Source organism: Echinops telfairi, unplaced genomic scaffold (genome assembly GCF_000313985.2).
Source record: "Echinops telfairi isolate 266 unplaced genomic scaffold, ASM31398v2 ScPeMD7_443;HRSCAF=831, whole genome shotgun sequence".
In the NCBI taxonomy this organism is placed as follows: Eukaryota; Metazoa; Chordata; class Mammalia; order Afrosoricida; family Tenrecidae; genus Echinops; species Echinops telfairi.
The window spans coordinates 44,969,599-44,984,380 of record NW_022104341.1 but is presented as its reverse complement, the minus strand read 5'-3'; the positions used below and the strand labels follow the sequence as shown (position 1 = coordinate 44,984,380).

Sequence of the window (14,782 nt, the reverse complement as noted above, 5' to 3'; positions counted from 1 at the left end):
GTTTTAAACCTATATAATTTAGAAATATCTATTACCTGTTCTTCTACAGTCCATAATTGGTTAAATGTTTCAGGTTTGGTATCATCACAGAGGCGTCCCCTTATCATCTGTGTTTAAAGCAAGGCTTTTATCAGAGAGAAAATAACAAGACTACCAGAATGCATAATTACTTTTGTTAATTTAAAGCTATTTTAGTAAATCTATTTTTTTAATACTTTTATTGGTTGGCTCTTACATCTCTTATCACAATCCATACATTTATCCAGTGTATCAAGCACATTTACACATATGCTGCTGCCATCATCATTTTCAAAGCATTTTCTTCTAACTTGAGCCCGTTATCAGTGCCCCATTTCTTCTCCCGGCCTGACTCATGAACCCTGATAAGTTATAGATTATTATTTTCATATCTTATATCATTCTCCATTGCCCTTCACCCATCTTTCCATTAGTTGTCCCCTGGGAGGGGGCTATAGATTGATCCTTGTGATGGATTCCCCTTTTCTCCCCACCAGCCTCCCATAAACCTGCTAGTATCTCTACTCTCATTATTGGCCCTGAGGCGTTTATCTATCCTGGATTCCCTGTGTTGCAGGCTCTTACCTGTAGCAGTGTGCATGCTCTGGTCTAATCTGATTTGCAGGGTAGAAGTGAAGTCATGATAGTGGGGGGATGGAAGCACCAAAGAACTAGAGGAAAGTTGTGTGTTTCATCGGTGCTATACCACACCCTGACTGGCTCGTCTCTTGTGACCCTTCTGTAAGGGGATGTCCCATTGTCAACAGATGGGCATTGGGTCTCTACTCCATGCCCCCCTCCCCCATTTACATTGGGTATGATTTTTTTCTGGGTCTTAGATGCCTGATACCTGATCCCATTGACACCTCATGATCACACAGACTGGTGTGCTTCTTCCATGTAGGCTTTGTTGCTTCTGAGCTAGATGGCCGTTTGTTTATCTTCAAGTCTTTAAGACCCCCAGATGCTAAGACCCCCAGATGCTATATCTTTTGACAGCTGGGCACCATCAGCTTTCTTCATCACATTTGCTTATGCAACCATTTTGTCTTCAGGGATCATGTTGTAAATCTATTTCTTTAATGTGTGATATTTCATGGTTATAAAATACTTTCATTTTTCTTTATTTCATTTGGTATTTCTTTCTAGACTCTGTGACATGGATGACAGGAATTTCATTTTTAAACCAACTCATGGTAAACCTTTAAGGCAGAGTAGAACTGCTCCTATGGGTTTCAATGACTCTTGACAATATTAGAAAGCTTCATCTTTCTCCCACAGAGGATGAAGATTTTAAACTGCTGATCCCATCATTAGCAGCCCAAAGGTAACCTGCTACACCATCAGAACTCCTTATAATCCTATAACATAAGTAAACTGCAGTCTAGAGATTTTAGCTCAAATGTTATCTGAAATTCCACAGCTAATAAGTAGTGAAGCTGATATTACAATCCAAGTTTCTCCTAACTTCAAAGTTCATGCCCCCACTATCTTCTAATAATTTAAGAACATAGAACAGCAAAATGTGAAAAAAGGTTTTGTCGACAATTCCAAATTCCTATGCCAATGCTTAATACTACTTACTTGAGGACGACTGTTGGAGCCTTCTGGACCATCACTCAAAGGCAACATAGAGTAAGAAAGGGAATCCCCATCCTTCTTAGAATCTAAAGGACTTTTTGGTCTAGCAGGTAAACCTACTAAAAACAAATCCAAGTACAAACATATTAAAGCAAGTATAGTCACCTATTTCTCCATTTATAATTCTTATTATTTAATTTCTTACCTTTATCAAAAACTAGTTTAACTCTCCTAGTATGTCTTTTACGGTTTCTAAATTCTCTTTCAAAGTTCCCAAGACTATTGGTATATTGGTCCCATGAAATGTCAGGTAACTGAACAACTCTCTGTGGATATGGAAGCCCTATATCAGCCTGGAAAAGAAAAATATTTTTCTTGATTAATTCAAGAAAAATTCAACTACAGTTATATTTTTATTCGACTGTAAGTCCAAATAACCAGCTAGCTACTTTTCTAAACAGTTTGAATCTAAGGGTTAATAAAATTAAAATACAGTCTAAACCAATGGTTCTCAACCTGTGGGTAGTGACCCCTTTGGAGGCTGAATGACCCTTTCGCAGGGGTCGCCCGATTCCTAACTGTAGCAAAATTACAGTGATGAAGTAGCAACGAAAATAATTTTATGGTTGAGAGTGAGGGGGTTCATCACAACATGAGGAACTGTATTAAAGGGTCACAGCATTAGGAAGGTTGAGAACCACTGCTCTAAACATTAAAATGGAAAAAAAGGTAACAAGAATTGAGCAAAATATAAATACTACTTCGTAATATGGTTCTAACGTTGAATTTCAATTTTAAACATAAAACAAAAGCAAAAGGCAGCAATTATCTCTAAGAAGAGCATCAAAATGGTTAGATTAAAATAGATGAGACTTAATATGGAGAATTCATTAAAAGTGTACCCCCATGATCATGACTGATCTATAAACTAGTAAGGCCTTAGCCCATTTATTAAAAATTAAGACATTCTGAGACACAAAACTACCGCTTTAGCTCATCTGGAATTCACTTACTTTACCAGCAATCCTCAGAAAAGTTATAAATTGCTACAATTAGCAAAACTGGGCTGTAATCTTTTTCCTTAAGGGATTTGGGTTATATAGTTGTATGTATTTGTCAAAATTCAAGAAACGGTAAATTAGAATTTTTAGATATTGTCATATGTAAAGTTCACCCTTATAAAAGAAGTTTAATTAGTGACATGCATGCTGAGGCATTTTAGTTGAAGTCTCTATGATGTTTGCAACTTTGAGATAAATCAAAAAGATATTATGATGGGTGGATAGAATTATTAACAGATATGTGACAAGAGTAAATGCAGTAAAATATTCCTTGTACAATCTAAAGACTCGTGTTATTAACTTTCTTGTGTTACAATGCTTTCTACTTTTCTGTGTTAAAACTTTGGGGGGGGTGGGGCTGCTGTCAAGTTACAAATTCCAAACCAACAATCTATTCCGTGACCCCATTGTAATTTTATTGTTTCTTTGATATTATATAATAATACATATTAACGGGAAGCTTGATTAATGAGCATTAATTTACATAGCAACACACACTAACCTGAACTTGGTTAATATGTATTGATTAGTTAAAAGATAATGATTATTATTTTATGACTGAACAAAACTAGCAAGTCATAAATTTTCCCTGCATTTTATGCCACAACTTTTATTAATTTCAATTGGGAACTTTTAGGATGTCTTCTAAATCAAATAGATCACAAATCAACAGTGTACCTAATATGCCAACCATAAAGTATGAAAAATAAATATGCAGGAGCAACCACAGAAAACAGAGCATCAAATAAACTTTTAAAGGAAACCTACAAGTTCCTGCTGTAGAACAAAAGAGGGCTTCATAAAAAATCCACTGTCTTTTTAATTCCCTTTCCCCACAAACTTTTGGAAGCTCTCTCATCCGTCTTTAGTGATTATTAAGGAATCTAAGTTTAATATACTTCTGAACATTTCTATAAACAATTCTTACAGTGGCCAGTATCAATCTGTTTTTTAGGATAAAGTGAAAACAAAATTTGGTTCCAAACTAAACTGGAAATGGAGAACCTACAACCAACCAACTACATTCAACTCTAGTAAATGTGCCTACAAGTAATACATTTTAAAAATTAACTCACTTTTAATACCTACTTTTCTAACAGCATCTGTTATTCAAACTCATTATTAAGTGCTATGTATTACATCTTTTTGAAATAGCAAACTTTTTAATAGCAATATAGATTTGATAAATAGCTAAGTGGACCCATTTTGGCATAAGGGTTCCATATCTCAGTAGGGTTCTAAAAACCTCAGAAGTATGAGCAAATAATGCATGCTTCTATATCTGTCATACTGTTCAAGGTTTTCCTGAAAGCATGAAGAGAACTGTCTGCCGAGTACATAATATTAGAAATATTCAAATAATAAACGACTACATCTAAATAAAGTCCGTAAGGCTGCTCCCTTTAGCACCTGATAAACCGCTGCTGTGACTCTCATCAACAGCAGGTAACTCACAAGATCCTAGTTGCCAAATTACATAGGACAAGTTTCTTAAAAGGAAAATAAAAGGATTCTTTCCAAAACATTTTTGTTTTTATCTTTTCAAATATAGTGCTTTCATATTTACTGAGGAATTGAAAAGTCCAAGATGCATAAACACATAGCTGAACCGATGATCTATTATCAAGAAAGTTATTGAAAACATTAGCCTCACTTTTACATGATCAAATGATCCATTTCCAAATCAGAAAATTATGGAGGATTTTTTCAGGAAAAGAAGGGGGGCACATTCAAAATTAAGTAAAATATATACTTCCTCCTCATGGATTTTGTGTACTAAAAACCTTTAACGATATTAAAATACATTTTGCTCTTAATCATCATTGTTTTCCATCAGAATATGTTTCTGGGTAAAGATAAACATAAACAACAGCAATTAAGTAGTAAAGTTTAAATTTTTTCTTTTAGTTTACTAATCCTGAAACTCCTAAAAGCAAAAGAGTAAAATGTCTAGGAATAGGACATTAAGGTCCTATAGAAATATCCAGTAAAAGAAGCTCTTAGCAATTTCATTTGTTACATTTTATTTTCTAACCACATAAGGGCAAAATATAAAACCTTAAAGAAAATACACTCATATAAAGAGAATAAACCAAGTTCTCTAAATTATTACCAAATGTATCTTAGTAAATCTTTTTAAAAAGCTCAATGTATACCTTCTTCTGGAGTTTTTCCACAAATCCAATCGGATTTTTTAATGCTTCCCTCTGGTGTCTGCCTAAACTTTCAAGGTCTTGAACTGCTTGAGAACGTTGAGCCTCGAGTACAGCAATCGTCTGTAACAGTCTCTGATAACTACAGAGACAAAGAAAAATAGCTCACTAAAATTTTCTAGCAATAACAATAAATACCAAGTTCAAACCATGATTTACTATTAAATCACGCAGTCTTTTAAAAAGTTACCTGAAAGAGTTTATTAAAATATATTACTGGGACTAAATGAGGTCTCCCTGAGTTACGAAGTACCTAGTCAGAATATATCAGTTAGCGAAAGCAAAGCCTCTTCCCTCATTTTCTCTAATTCTTAAACCCAAACAAGTACAAAGATCAAAAAAGTATCGGGATTTCTCAACTATTAGTCATTAACAAACTATAAACCAGGCAAGATCAAGAAGTTTGGGTGGATGGTTAAGTGTAAATGCTCGCCTGCTGGCTCAAAGATTGACAGTTTGACCCACACGCAGCTCTGTGGCAGAGAGAGACCTGGTAAACATTGCTGCCTAGAAAAGCCCATGAATAAAGGTTCTGCTCTGTCCTATGGGGTTGCTCTTGGTCTGACTCGACTGACAGTGCAGAACAGCAGGAACAATTAGTAAAACCATCCTCTCTATTAGATTCTATTGGGATAATCAAGCTAAAGAACATTTCTTTCCTCAGATTCACAAAACACTGTCACAGAATTCAGACATGATTCAGTCTTAACTCTCATGACTCTTAACTGCACTTTAAAAAAAAATAAACCCTATAGTAAAAGAAGGGGCCCTGGTGGCATAATGGTAATGCACTGAGCTGCCAATCACAAGGTCAACAGTTCAGGTTCACAGCCATTCTATGGGGAGAAAGACAAGGCTTTCTATTCCCATAAAGATTTACAATATAAAAAAAAAAGATTTACAGTATCAGAAATCCACAAGGGCAGGTCTACCCTGGCCCATAGGGTCACCCAGAGTCAGAATTGACTTGATGGTAGAGAGTGAATGAAAGGAAGGAGCCGTGATGGTTTGGAGTTGGGCTGCTAACATCCAAAGTTCAAAACGACCAGTCACTCCCCTGGAGAAAGATGCGCTTTCGACTCCGGTATAGAGTTACAATCTCAAAACCCCTGGGGCAGTTCGGCACCGACCTATCAGCTTGCTAGGAGATGGAATTTACTGAGTGATGGTTAATTTAGGAGTCCTGGTGGCACAGTGGTTACAAACTGAACTGCTAACCACAAGGTCTGCAGTGTGAAAGTAAAATTGCTCCACGCAAGAAAGAGGAGCCTTTGGGCTACAATCTGCATGGTTGCCAGTTCGAAACCACCTGCAGCTCTGCAGGAGAAAGACTGGGCCTTCTACTCCCGTAGAGTACACAGCCACTCCTGTAAAAAGCTACTCCATAAAGAGTTACACTTTGACTCCTGTCGAGTTCACGGAGGCAGCATTGACTCAGCGGCAGTGAGTTTCTACTCCGGAGTTCTCAGATACTCACAGGGGCAGTTCTACCCTGTCCTATAGGAGTCAGAATTGACTTAATGGTGAGTTTGAATTTTTGGTTTGGCCACATAATAGAGTAACAAGTTGAGTGAGCTAACCCTCGAGGTTAGCAGTTCAAAACCAGACATTTCACAGGAGAAAGCCTAGTTTTTCTACTTGCATAGAGTTAGTCTCAGAAACTCACAAGAGCAGTCTACTTGTCACACAAGGTCATGGTGTGTTGGAATCGATGTGATGGCAGTTCAGTATAGTAAACAAGGCTCACTTTCCATAACACTTTTTTTTTGGGGGGGGGCGGGCGTGCATGGCATTCAAAATAAAACAAAAGTTCACTTCTTAGAGTGGAATGATGTCTCTTAAGGGTCTATCTAGAATATAGCATACCATACCTATATCTGTCATTTTCATGAAATTTTACGATGAGACATATAGACTAATTCACTTTTAAACACTTTTTAGTTGAAAGTATCTTTCCTTGCTAATCATTACACATAGAAAAAATATTAATCTAAAAGCCCTATATAAATGCTGAAATACGTTTTGCTAAAGAAATATTAAGAAATCATTCCAAGTTCTCTTTAAAGTAAGTGGTTATTAGGGAAGACCAAGTTTTCTATGTGCCTTCAAATAAATCTCATTCTGTTTTCCATTAGATCATAAATGCCACAATGGCAGACACACACACATTGTTTTGCTCACAGTTTATCCAGTTGGCAGCAGTTCCCAAGATACAGATGCTCAATATTTTTCAAGAAATTAAACAAATTGATGTTCTGAGTAATTAAAAAGTCTATTGAATTCTTTAGGTTAGGAGAAAACATACTAGATGAAATTTCAAAGGCAAAACAAGGTAATTTTGAGGTTCACAGCCATAACGTAATTACAACGTTAACATTCACTATCAGCACTCTTTCTCAACTCCATGCCAAACACATATCTGATCCTTGTTCTCAAGTCCCTTGTTAACTAATCCCTGAACAGACTGTTAATTATTAAGGTGAAAACTGATAAAGGTGAAGACTCCTCTTAAACTAGAAGTATTCCATTTATAAGTTAAACTCCAAATGTGGAGAGAATTAGGACCGTAGAAAAAGTCATTCCAGTTACAAGTATTAAACTCAGTAACTAAGTCTCTCTTTGTGTGTGCTGTGTACAAACCCTGCATCTGCTGCTTCTGCTAGGCAGCCTCATGAAGGGTAGATATTGAGTTAGAAATATTACAGATATATGCTAGAAGCAACCGTCTCTACAATACTCGTAACTGTCTCCAGCTGAATAACCAAAGACTTGTGGTGTTTCTATACCATAATCAATTCGTTTTAACCATGGATTACACACTTCCAAATGCATATTTTTTTAAAAAGATCTAATAAAATCTCAGTTCATTGAGCAACAATTAACATGACACAGGTAAAAAGAGTTATGAAATAATGCTACTGTCTATTAAAAAGATCTTTTATTATATTTGGAGCAAATAAAGTGGTGTCCGAGAGCCACTATTTGAAGCCACTGAACTATAGCAATCTTTATGTAAATTATTGCACAAATCTGACTTTTAAAAATAGTAAAAAAGATGAAAAGGGAAGAATAATTCTTCAAACCTATTTTACTTTTTTTTAGTCATAGTAAAATGATCATCAGATTGAAAGGCCTAGAATAAACAGTGGTAAAGATTAAATCCTAGAGTAAGTGGAAAGGTTTAAGAAAACCTTAGCTTCAAGTTTGCTATTTAGATCATCTGACTTATTTCCAGGAGTACTCAGAGAGTTTACCAATAAAAATAACACACACATACAAATCTATATACCTGTGCAGAAACTGAAGGGATTATTTCTTAAATAGGGTGACATTTAAAATAAGCAGCATGACTCATACAACTCTATTGTCAATTGTGCCAACTGACTCATCTATCCCCAATGCAAATTAACTACAGAATCTGATCCAGATAATCAACTCAAGGCAAGATGTTTTTTTAACTGAATCAACAATTAGTCACTAACAGAATAGGACACTATTTACTAATTCCTAAGATAAACTACACAGAGCTTAGGTATGACAGGGGAATTACAAATACACCAGGTGAGAAAAAATGAAGTGATGGATGTATGAATGAGATAGAATGATCATATAGGTGGGATTGGTTGATAGGCATATGAGTTAATACTAGTCAGTCTATTTTTTACAATGTTTGATTATGTTATCAAAATAAAAAACACCACCACCATCAACTTTTGCCCAAATTAGTCGATGGTGGGATGGGTGAGCGAGAACAAAAGAAGTGATCATTCTATTATCACTCTGCTGGCCAGATCACACTGCCACTGCATTCCACTCCTCTTTGAAAGATATGTACAGATTCAGAAGAGGCCAAATTGAAAATTATACATGAAGGAACAATAGCTTCTAACATTTACTGAATATATACCATATGCCAAGAACTGTTCGATTTTAAGTGTAATACATACACTCAATAACCACAACCAATTTGAAACAAGTAGAATCATTATCTTATAGACAACGAAAGTAGGGCACAGGGATGAAGTAATTTGCTACGATAATTTCAAACATTTATTATGGAGTTAGGATGTAAAAAATAGTTTTAAATTTGAGAATATTTAGCCAAGAAAAGAAGGCCTCAAATAGAATATGATTTTTATCTATATTTAGTGAATAGGAAATAAACTTATTTTACAGGATATAAAGGATCAAACCAAGATCAAATTATGATAAAGACACAGGTATGAAGAAAAACCTCCTCAAAGACAATAAGATTAACAAACTACCACCTAATCAACAGATTTTCATATAGCTATTTAAAAGAAATACAAGCACTACAAACCCAAAAGCCCTTTAATCCCAGAAAATATGCTACACTCTGTTGTTTTTCACTGGACTAAGAACAAAATAGCTTTCTTAAATGTCAGACACTTTTGCACAGATAGAAGTATAGCTAGTTTTCTCACATGGGCAACTTTGTACTAAATCTATCAAAATTATTTATTTCTAAAGTTAAATCATACACAATGCTAAGAATAGGCATACCTGTGATAAAAGACTCTTTACTTTTGTTTCATGTCAGCAACATAAACTAATTTCAAGCTTTTTATTATAGAATTACATTTAGCTAAAATATAAATACCTTTCAAGTCTACATCTAAGTTATTTTCACTACCTTTCAGTATCCAAGTCCTCTTGAATTCTTTATTCACTTCTGTGAATATAAAAACATTTAAATAAAAGAGTATATAGGTAAAAATGTAGATGCCTGGAACAGAGTATCAAGGTTTTATCATCCCATTTCTTGTAGTAATAATACATATACTATTGCAAAGAGAAAAGAAAAAGGGAGATTTTTTTCCAAATGAACCAGAATCTTGTTAATAAATCAGACTTACATTTCTATTGACAGTAAATCTACGATTACATGACATTTATAACCTTAAAAAAAACTAATGAATTTTCTAAAAACCTAGACTGAGGTGCATTTTGCAAGAAATATGGTTCACATTCTTCAAACAGTAAAAAAATTTAAAAAATAACAACTATTTTATGGCTTGCCATTTTTCATACTTGTATTGGACTATAGCTATGACCATTTGATTACATTATCTCCATACAGCCACTTTCTGGAAATATTTGCAAAGTTGTAACAGATACCACACTACCTGCAAAGACGATTTATTATCTAGTCTTTTAATAACAAGCCTCTGCCTAGTCTTGTTATACATAAAAGGAAACTGAAGAGACATGATAGCTAAATGCAATGTGTAATCTTCATTAAGTCCCTGAGGGGCAAAGGGGAGTGGGCAGACATTAATAACAAGTATTGTGGTAAAAACTGGAATATAATGAGTAGTTTAAATAACTTGATTCTACCAATGTTACCTTGCCGTAGTGAGGTAACAGTATTTAAGATTGTATAGGAGAATGCCTTTCATTTTTAGGATTATGTGTATGTGTAAGAGTGTGTGTGTGTGTGTGTGTATAAAGTTTATACCTAAAGTATAAAAGTGGCAAATCAAGTCCTTAATTTACTCTGAAATGGCTTATTCATTTGAAAAGCATATGGAGAGAGAGTATAGAAAGGAAAGGGATAACGGGAATGGCAAATGTTACAAAGTATGAACAACTGATGAATTTAAGTGATGTGGTTTACATATGCTCAGTAAAATTTTCTAAGTTTTTTTCCTAAATAAAAACACTGGGGAATGAAGATTTTCACTACACTTTGGAGCTGGAAAGTAGCAGCTTCTCTAAGAAAATCAAGCTTAATCAAAGAAACAGAAGATCATGAATATATTTGTCTAAACAATAATAAAAAAGAGATAGGTATAGAAAAGCTCATCTTGAGATGGCTTTACCAATGTTTAAATGTGAGTGTCTACATATGTGCACTGGTAAACAGAAAGAGATGGGGGGGGGGGGCGCGAATCAAGAGACATGGAATTTCCTTCTCAAGAAGACAAAACTGTAAAATGGATTTCGAAGTCTTTTGTGACAGACACGTTCATGTCAAACAAACAAATATTAAATAAATTTAACACACACACACAAAAGACAAAACTGTTAAGAATACTAATCAAAACATTCTAAACAATAATGTGTTCTATTCATCCTAGTAATATACCAGTTTAAAACTTTGAGGAAAAATGCTTCAATTACCTCTAACTAACCCAGAATTTCAATCAAGTCTAGTACCTCTACTTTCCAAAAGACATTCAAATTCACTAAGAATTATTATTGTGCAGGACACACATAATTTAAATGTAGCTAAGTGTTTTTAAAACTATCTATTTGGTGAATCAGAAACTTTCTATATGATACTTTCACTTCCGTTATGACTAAAAAGTTTCATGGAAATAACAAGTAATTCACAAATGGTATCACTGTAACTTTCGAGGAAAATCCAGAATTGGTTAGAGAAAAATCAGTCTTTTATTATATTGTGTTAAATTAGAAACTAACACCTCACCTTCTGGTGTCTTTTTAGTATCGAGATCAATCCTATAATGAATGCACTAAAATTACTGAATAAAAACCCACCAATCCCCCTCCAAAAAAGGCCTTGTTTATTTTAAAGACATATAACAAGTAAGATACCAAGGCTTATTTACTGCCCCAAATCTAATTTAAGATAAAAATTAGACAGGCAAATTAAGACATAAAGCTGCTTTTGCCTTGGAGATAGATACTGAACCATATAAAAATAAACTCAATTTTATGGATCTCACTTGGCCAGGGAACACAAGATACAGTTGTCAGCATAGGAAATATAATAGGAGACCTCCCTACCCATGAAATTAAGTCCCCTTCTTTCACTCCCATTTCCATTTTAGATAAAAAAATCTCAATAAGAGAGCTGATACTACAATATAGTCTACTTAAACATTTACTGTGCCAAATCATATTATCTGGATGTTGGGCTGCTAACCACAAGGTCATCAGTTCAAATCCACAATCTGCTCCATGAGAGAAAGGCGTGGCTTTTTATTCCTGTCATGAGTTACAGCCTCTGAAACCAATTGGGACAATTCTATTGTGTCCTATAGGGTCACTAACAGAATCAACTCAAGGACAATTTTTGGTTTTTTAGGGGTTTTTTTTTTTAGTTTGGGTGGTGGCTCCAGAACATTCAGGCCACACTATAGTTTAAAGTAGTCCTGACTGAAAGGCCCCTGGACACAGAGCACTCACATAAGTCAGTGTAATTTGCCCTGGAAGAATACGTTACTATCTCAGACTTTAAAGGTAACCTATGTAATTAAAAAAAAAACCAACCCCTTCGCATTAAAAACTACCAAGTGTCTTGATCTCAAAACTTACTATACAGCCCAATAATCAAACAACCAGCACGGGTTCCACGACAGACACACCAATAGAACAGCACTGAGAATTCCGAAGTGAGTCTTACGGGAAACTGATCTTTGAAAACAGAGTTGAAGTCCATCCAAACGGGATGAAACCAACTCTTCAACAAACAGTACTTGCAAGGCAGAAAAATGAAATAAGATCTATACCTGACACAGTGCACACTATCGTCTCACCGCAACACCCACCAAATAGATCAAAGATGTACACGTTAATGCTAAAGTTACGAAGCTCCTGGAATATGACAGAGACATATTCTCCCCTCTATTCAAGGGGACTTGACTTTTGGCATAAACTATCAAACAGCAAAAAATGTATGAACAGAAGATCAATCAGTTAACTGAAATATCTTAAAATTAAATATGTATGCTCATCAAAACAATACCAAAAAATTAAAAGAGAACCTACAGATTGTGGGGGAAAATCTTTAACAACTAAATAAATATCTGACAAGAAACTTTAATAACTCAGTAATAAACAAAAAATGATCCAATTTTAAAATGTGCAAAGGGTATGAACAAGTATTTTGCCAATGAACAAATTCGGGCAGCCAACAAATATATGAAAATTTGTGGCCACTGCTCTTTAAAGATATACAAATCAAAACTACAATTTGACACTATGTCTCCATTGCAAAAACTGGCAGTGATCAAAACACTCCAAAAACCAAACTCACTGCCAGAGTTGATTCCAACTCATGGTGACCTTATGTGACAAGGTAGAAGGTAGAACTGGAGCTGCCACTGAGGGTTTCCGAGACTCTTAACTCTTTAAGGGAGTGAAAAGTTTCATCTTTCTCCCACAAAGCAGCTAGTGAATTTCGGACCTCGCAGAAAACAAATACCAGTGAAGTTATGAGGGAGATTGAAAATATATTATTGGTGAGACTGTAAAATGTATAATCACTATAGAAAACAATATGCTCCTTCCTCAAGAAGGTAGAAACAGGCAAACTTTATGAACCAGCCATCACACTCCTATCCAACATATCCAGTCTTTATCAAATATACTGGAGGAGCATTGGTAGTGCAATGGTTATGCATTGAGCTGCGTGCTACCTACAAGGTCAGCAGTTCGAAACCACCAGTCACTCCTTGGAGAAAGTTGGGGCTTTTTCTATTCCCATATAGAGTTAGTCTTGGAAACTCACAGGGGCAAGTCTATTCCTATAGGACGGCTATGAGTCAGCATCGACTCAAATGTGTTTGTTTGGTTTGGTTCACCCATATATTCAAGATATATGAGCAGTGACACTAATAGTCACATGCTCACCTGTATTTATTCACTGCAGCATTATTCATAATAGCAAAGGGATGGACACAAGTGCCTATAAACAGAAAAAGAAACTGACCCATGCATAACTAGATTATGCAACTACAAAAATAATGAAGAGTCCACAGAACTTAACTAGCCAAAAACAAGAAGACATGAAAACTTACTGATGAAGATCAAAGACTACAGTCTTCAGTGTGACGATTACACCTCATCATAAAGATTGTTTCCGGTTGAAGTGTAATCAGACTGAAGGCTGTATCATACAGAAGTCTTCATCAGTTAAGTAAGTGTTCAAGCTAGGTGGTGTCATAGTGGGTTGCTAAGTTTCTAATCATGGTGCTGTGTTCTTCATCATGCTGTCTGTCCAGCTTGTCACATAACCTGTTTAACATTGAGATTGCTTAAGTATGGAGAAAGGATACAATCCTGACACATACCTTTCCTGATTCTAAATAACACTGTATCACTTTATACTGTACAAACAACAAACTCTTGGACTATGTGAATGTTTCACATGGGTACAACGATTATGTGCTGGAATTCCAATCTTGCAATGTTATACGTAATTTGTTATGATCTCCATCATCAAATGACTTTGGGTAGTCAAGAAAAGTTAAATATCTTTCTGGTATTTACTTTCAGCAAATATCTGACTTCAGCAATAAAACCCCTTTCCAGTCCTATTCTAAATCCAGTTGAATTTGTGTCAGGTACTTGCTGATGGGATGACATAACTGATTTTGAGTTATCTACAGTAAAATCTTGTGCTACTAGTCCGGTAATTTCCTCCACATTCTATTGGATCACCTTTGGTTAGAATGGACACAAATATTATCATTCTTAGTTTGTTGGACACTGAAAATGTACAGTGAAGTCCAATATATCAATCAGGTCACAACCTGATGATGCCTCTTTGGGGGGGTGTAGACTTTTAATGAGACACTGGGGACTTCTCTCTCTGCTCCTTTGCCCTCCCTGCTTGTGCCTGATTCCAGGGCCAGTGCCATAGGCCAGTGATCCTAGGGGTCAACTTCTAAACTGCAGGCATCGTATCATATTCCCGATAACTGGATCCATGTGAATCTGTACTCACAGGCTTGCGATCTCCCTGCTTCTGCTTCACCTTTTCTGCATCATCAGCCAGCAGCTACATGAATCTGAAGAGGGTTCTGGATACAACTAGACCCATGGACTTGAGTTAGACTAAACTGGGATGCTTCCTGGATATAAAATTAATTCTTGCTATAAAGTTCTCTCTTATAGATGTACAAATGTCACTGATTT

At 35.4% G+C, this 14,782-nt stretch overlaps 1 protein-coding gene across 2 annotated transcripts in view; it reads right to left on the bottom strand.

Annotated features, from left to right (window-relative positions):
• ZZZ3 (zinc finger ZZ-type containing 3) overlaps nt 1-14,782 on the bottom strand; it is a 50,483-nt gene that overhangs the window by 10,497 nt on the left and 25,204 nt on the right. The window contains exons 4-7 of one of the 2 annotated variants that reach the window (XM_004699315.3): nt 4,817-4,955; nt 1,805-1,952; nt 1,603-1,718; nt 36-107 (exon numbers count right to left, since the gene is read on the bottom strand). In XM_004699315.3, coding sequence (XP_004699372.1) covers nt 36-107; nt 1,603-1,718; nt 1,805-1,952; nt 4,817-4,955 — 475 coding nt within the window. The remainder of the gene's footprint in view (nt 1-35; nt 108-1,602; nt 1,719-1,804; nt 1,953-4,816; nt 4,956-14,782) is intronic. The other variant, XM_045291803.1, reaches the window with a different exon arrangement.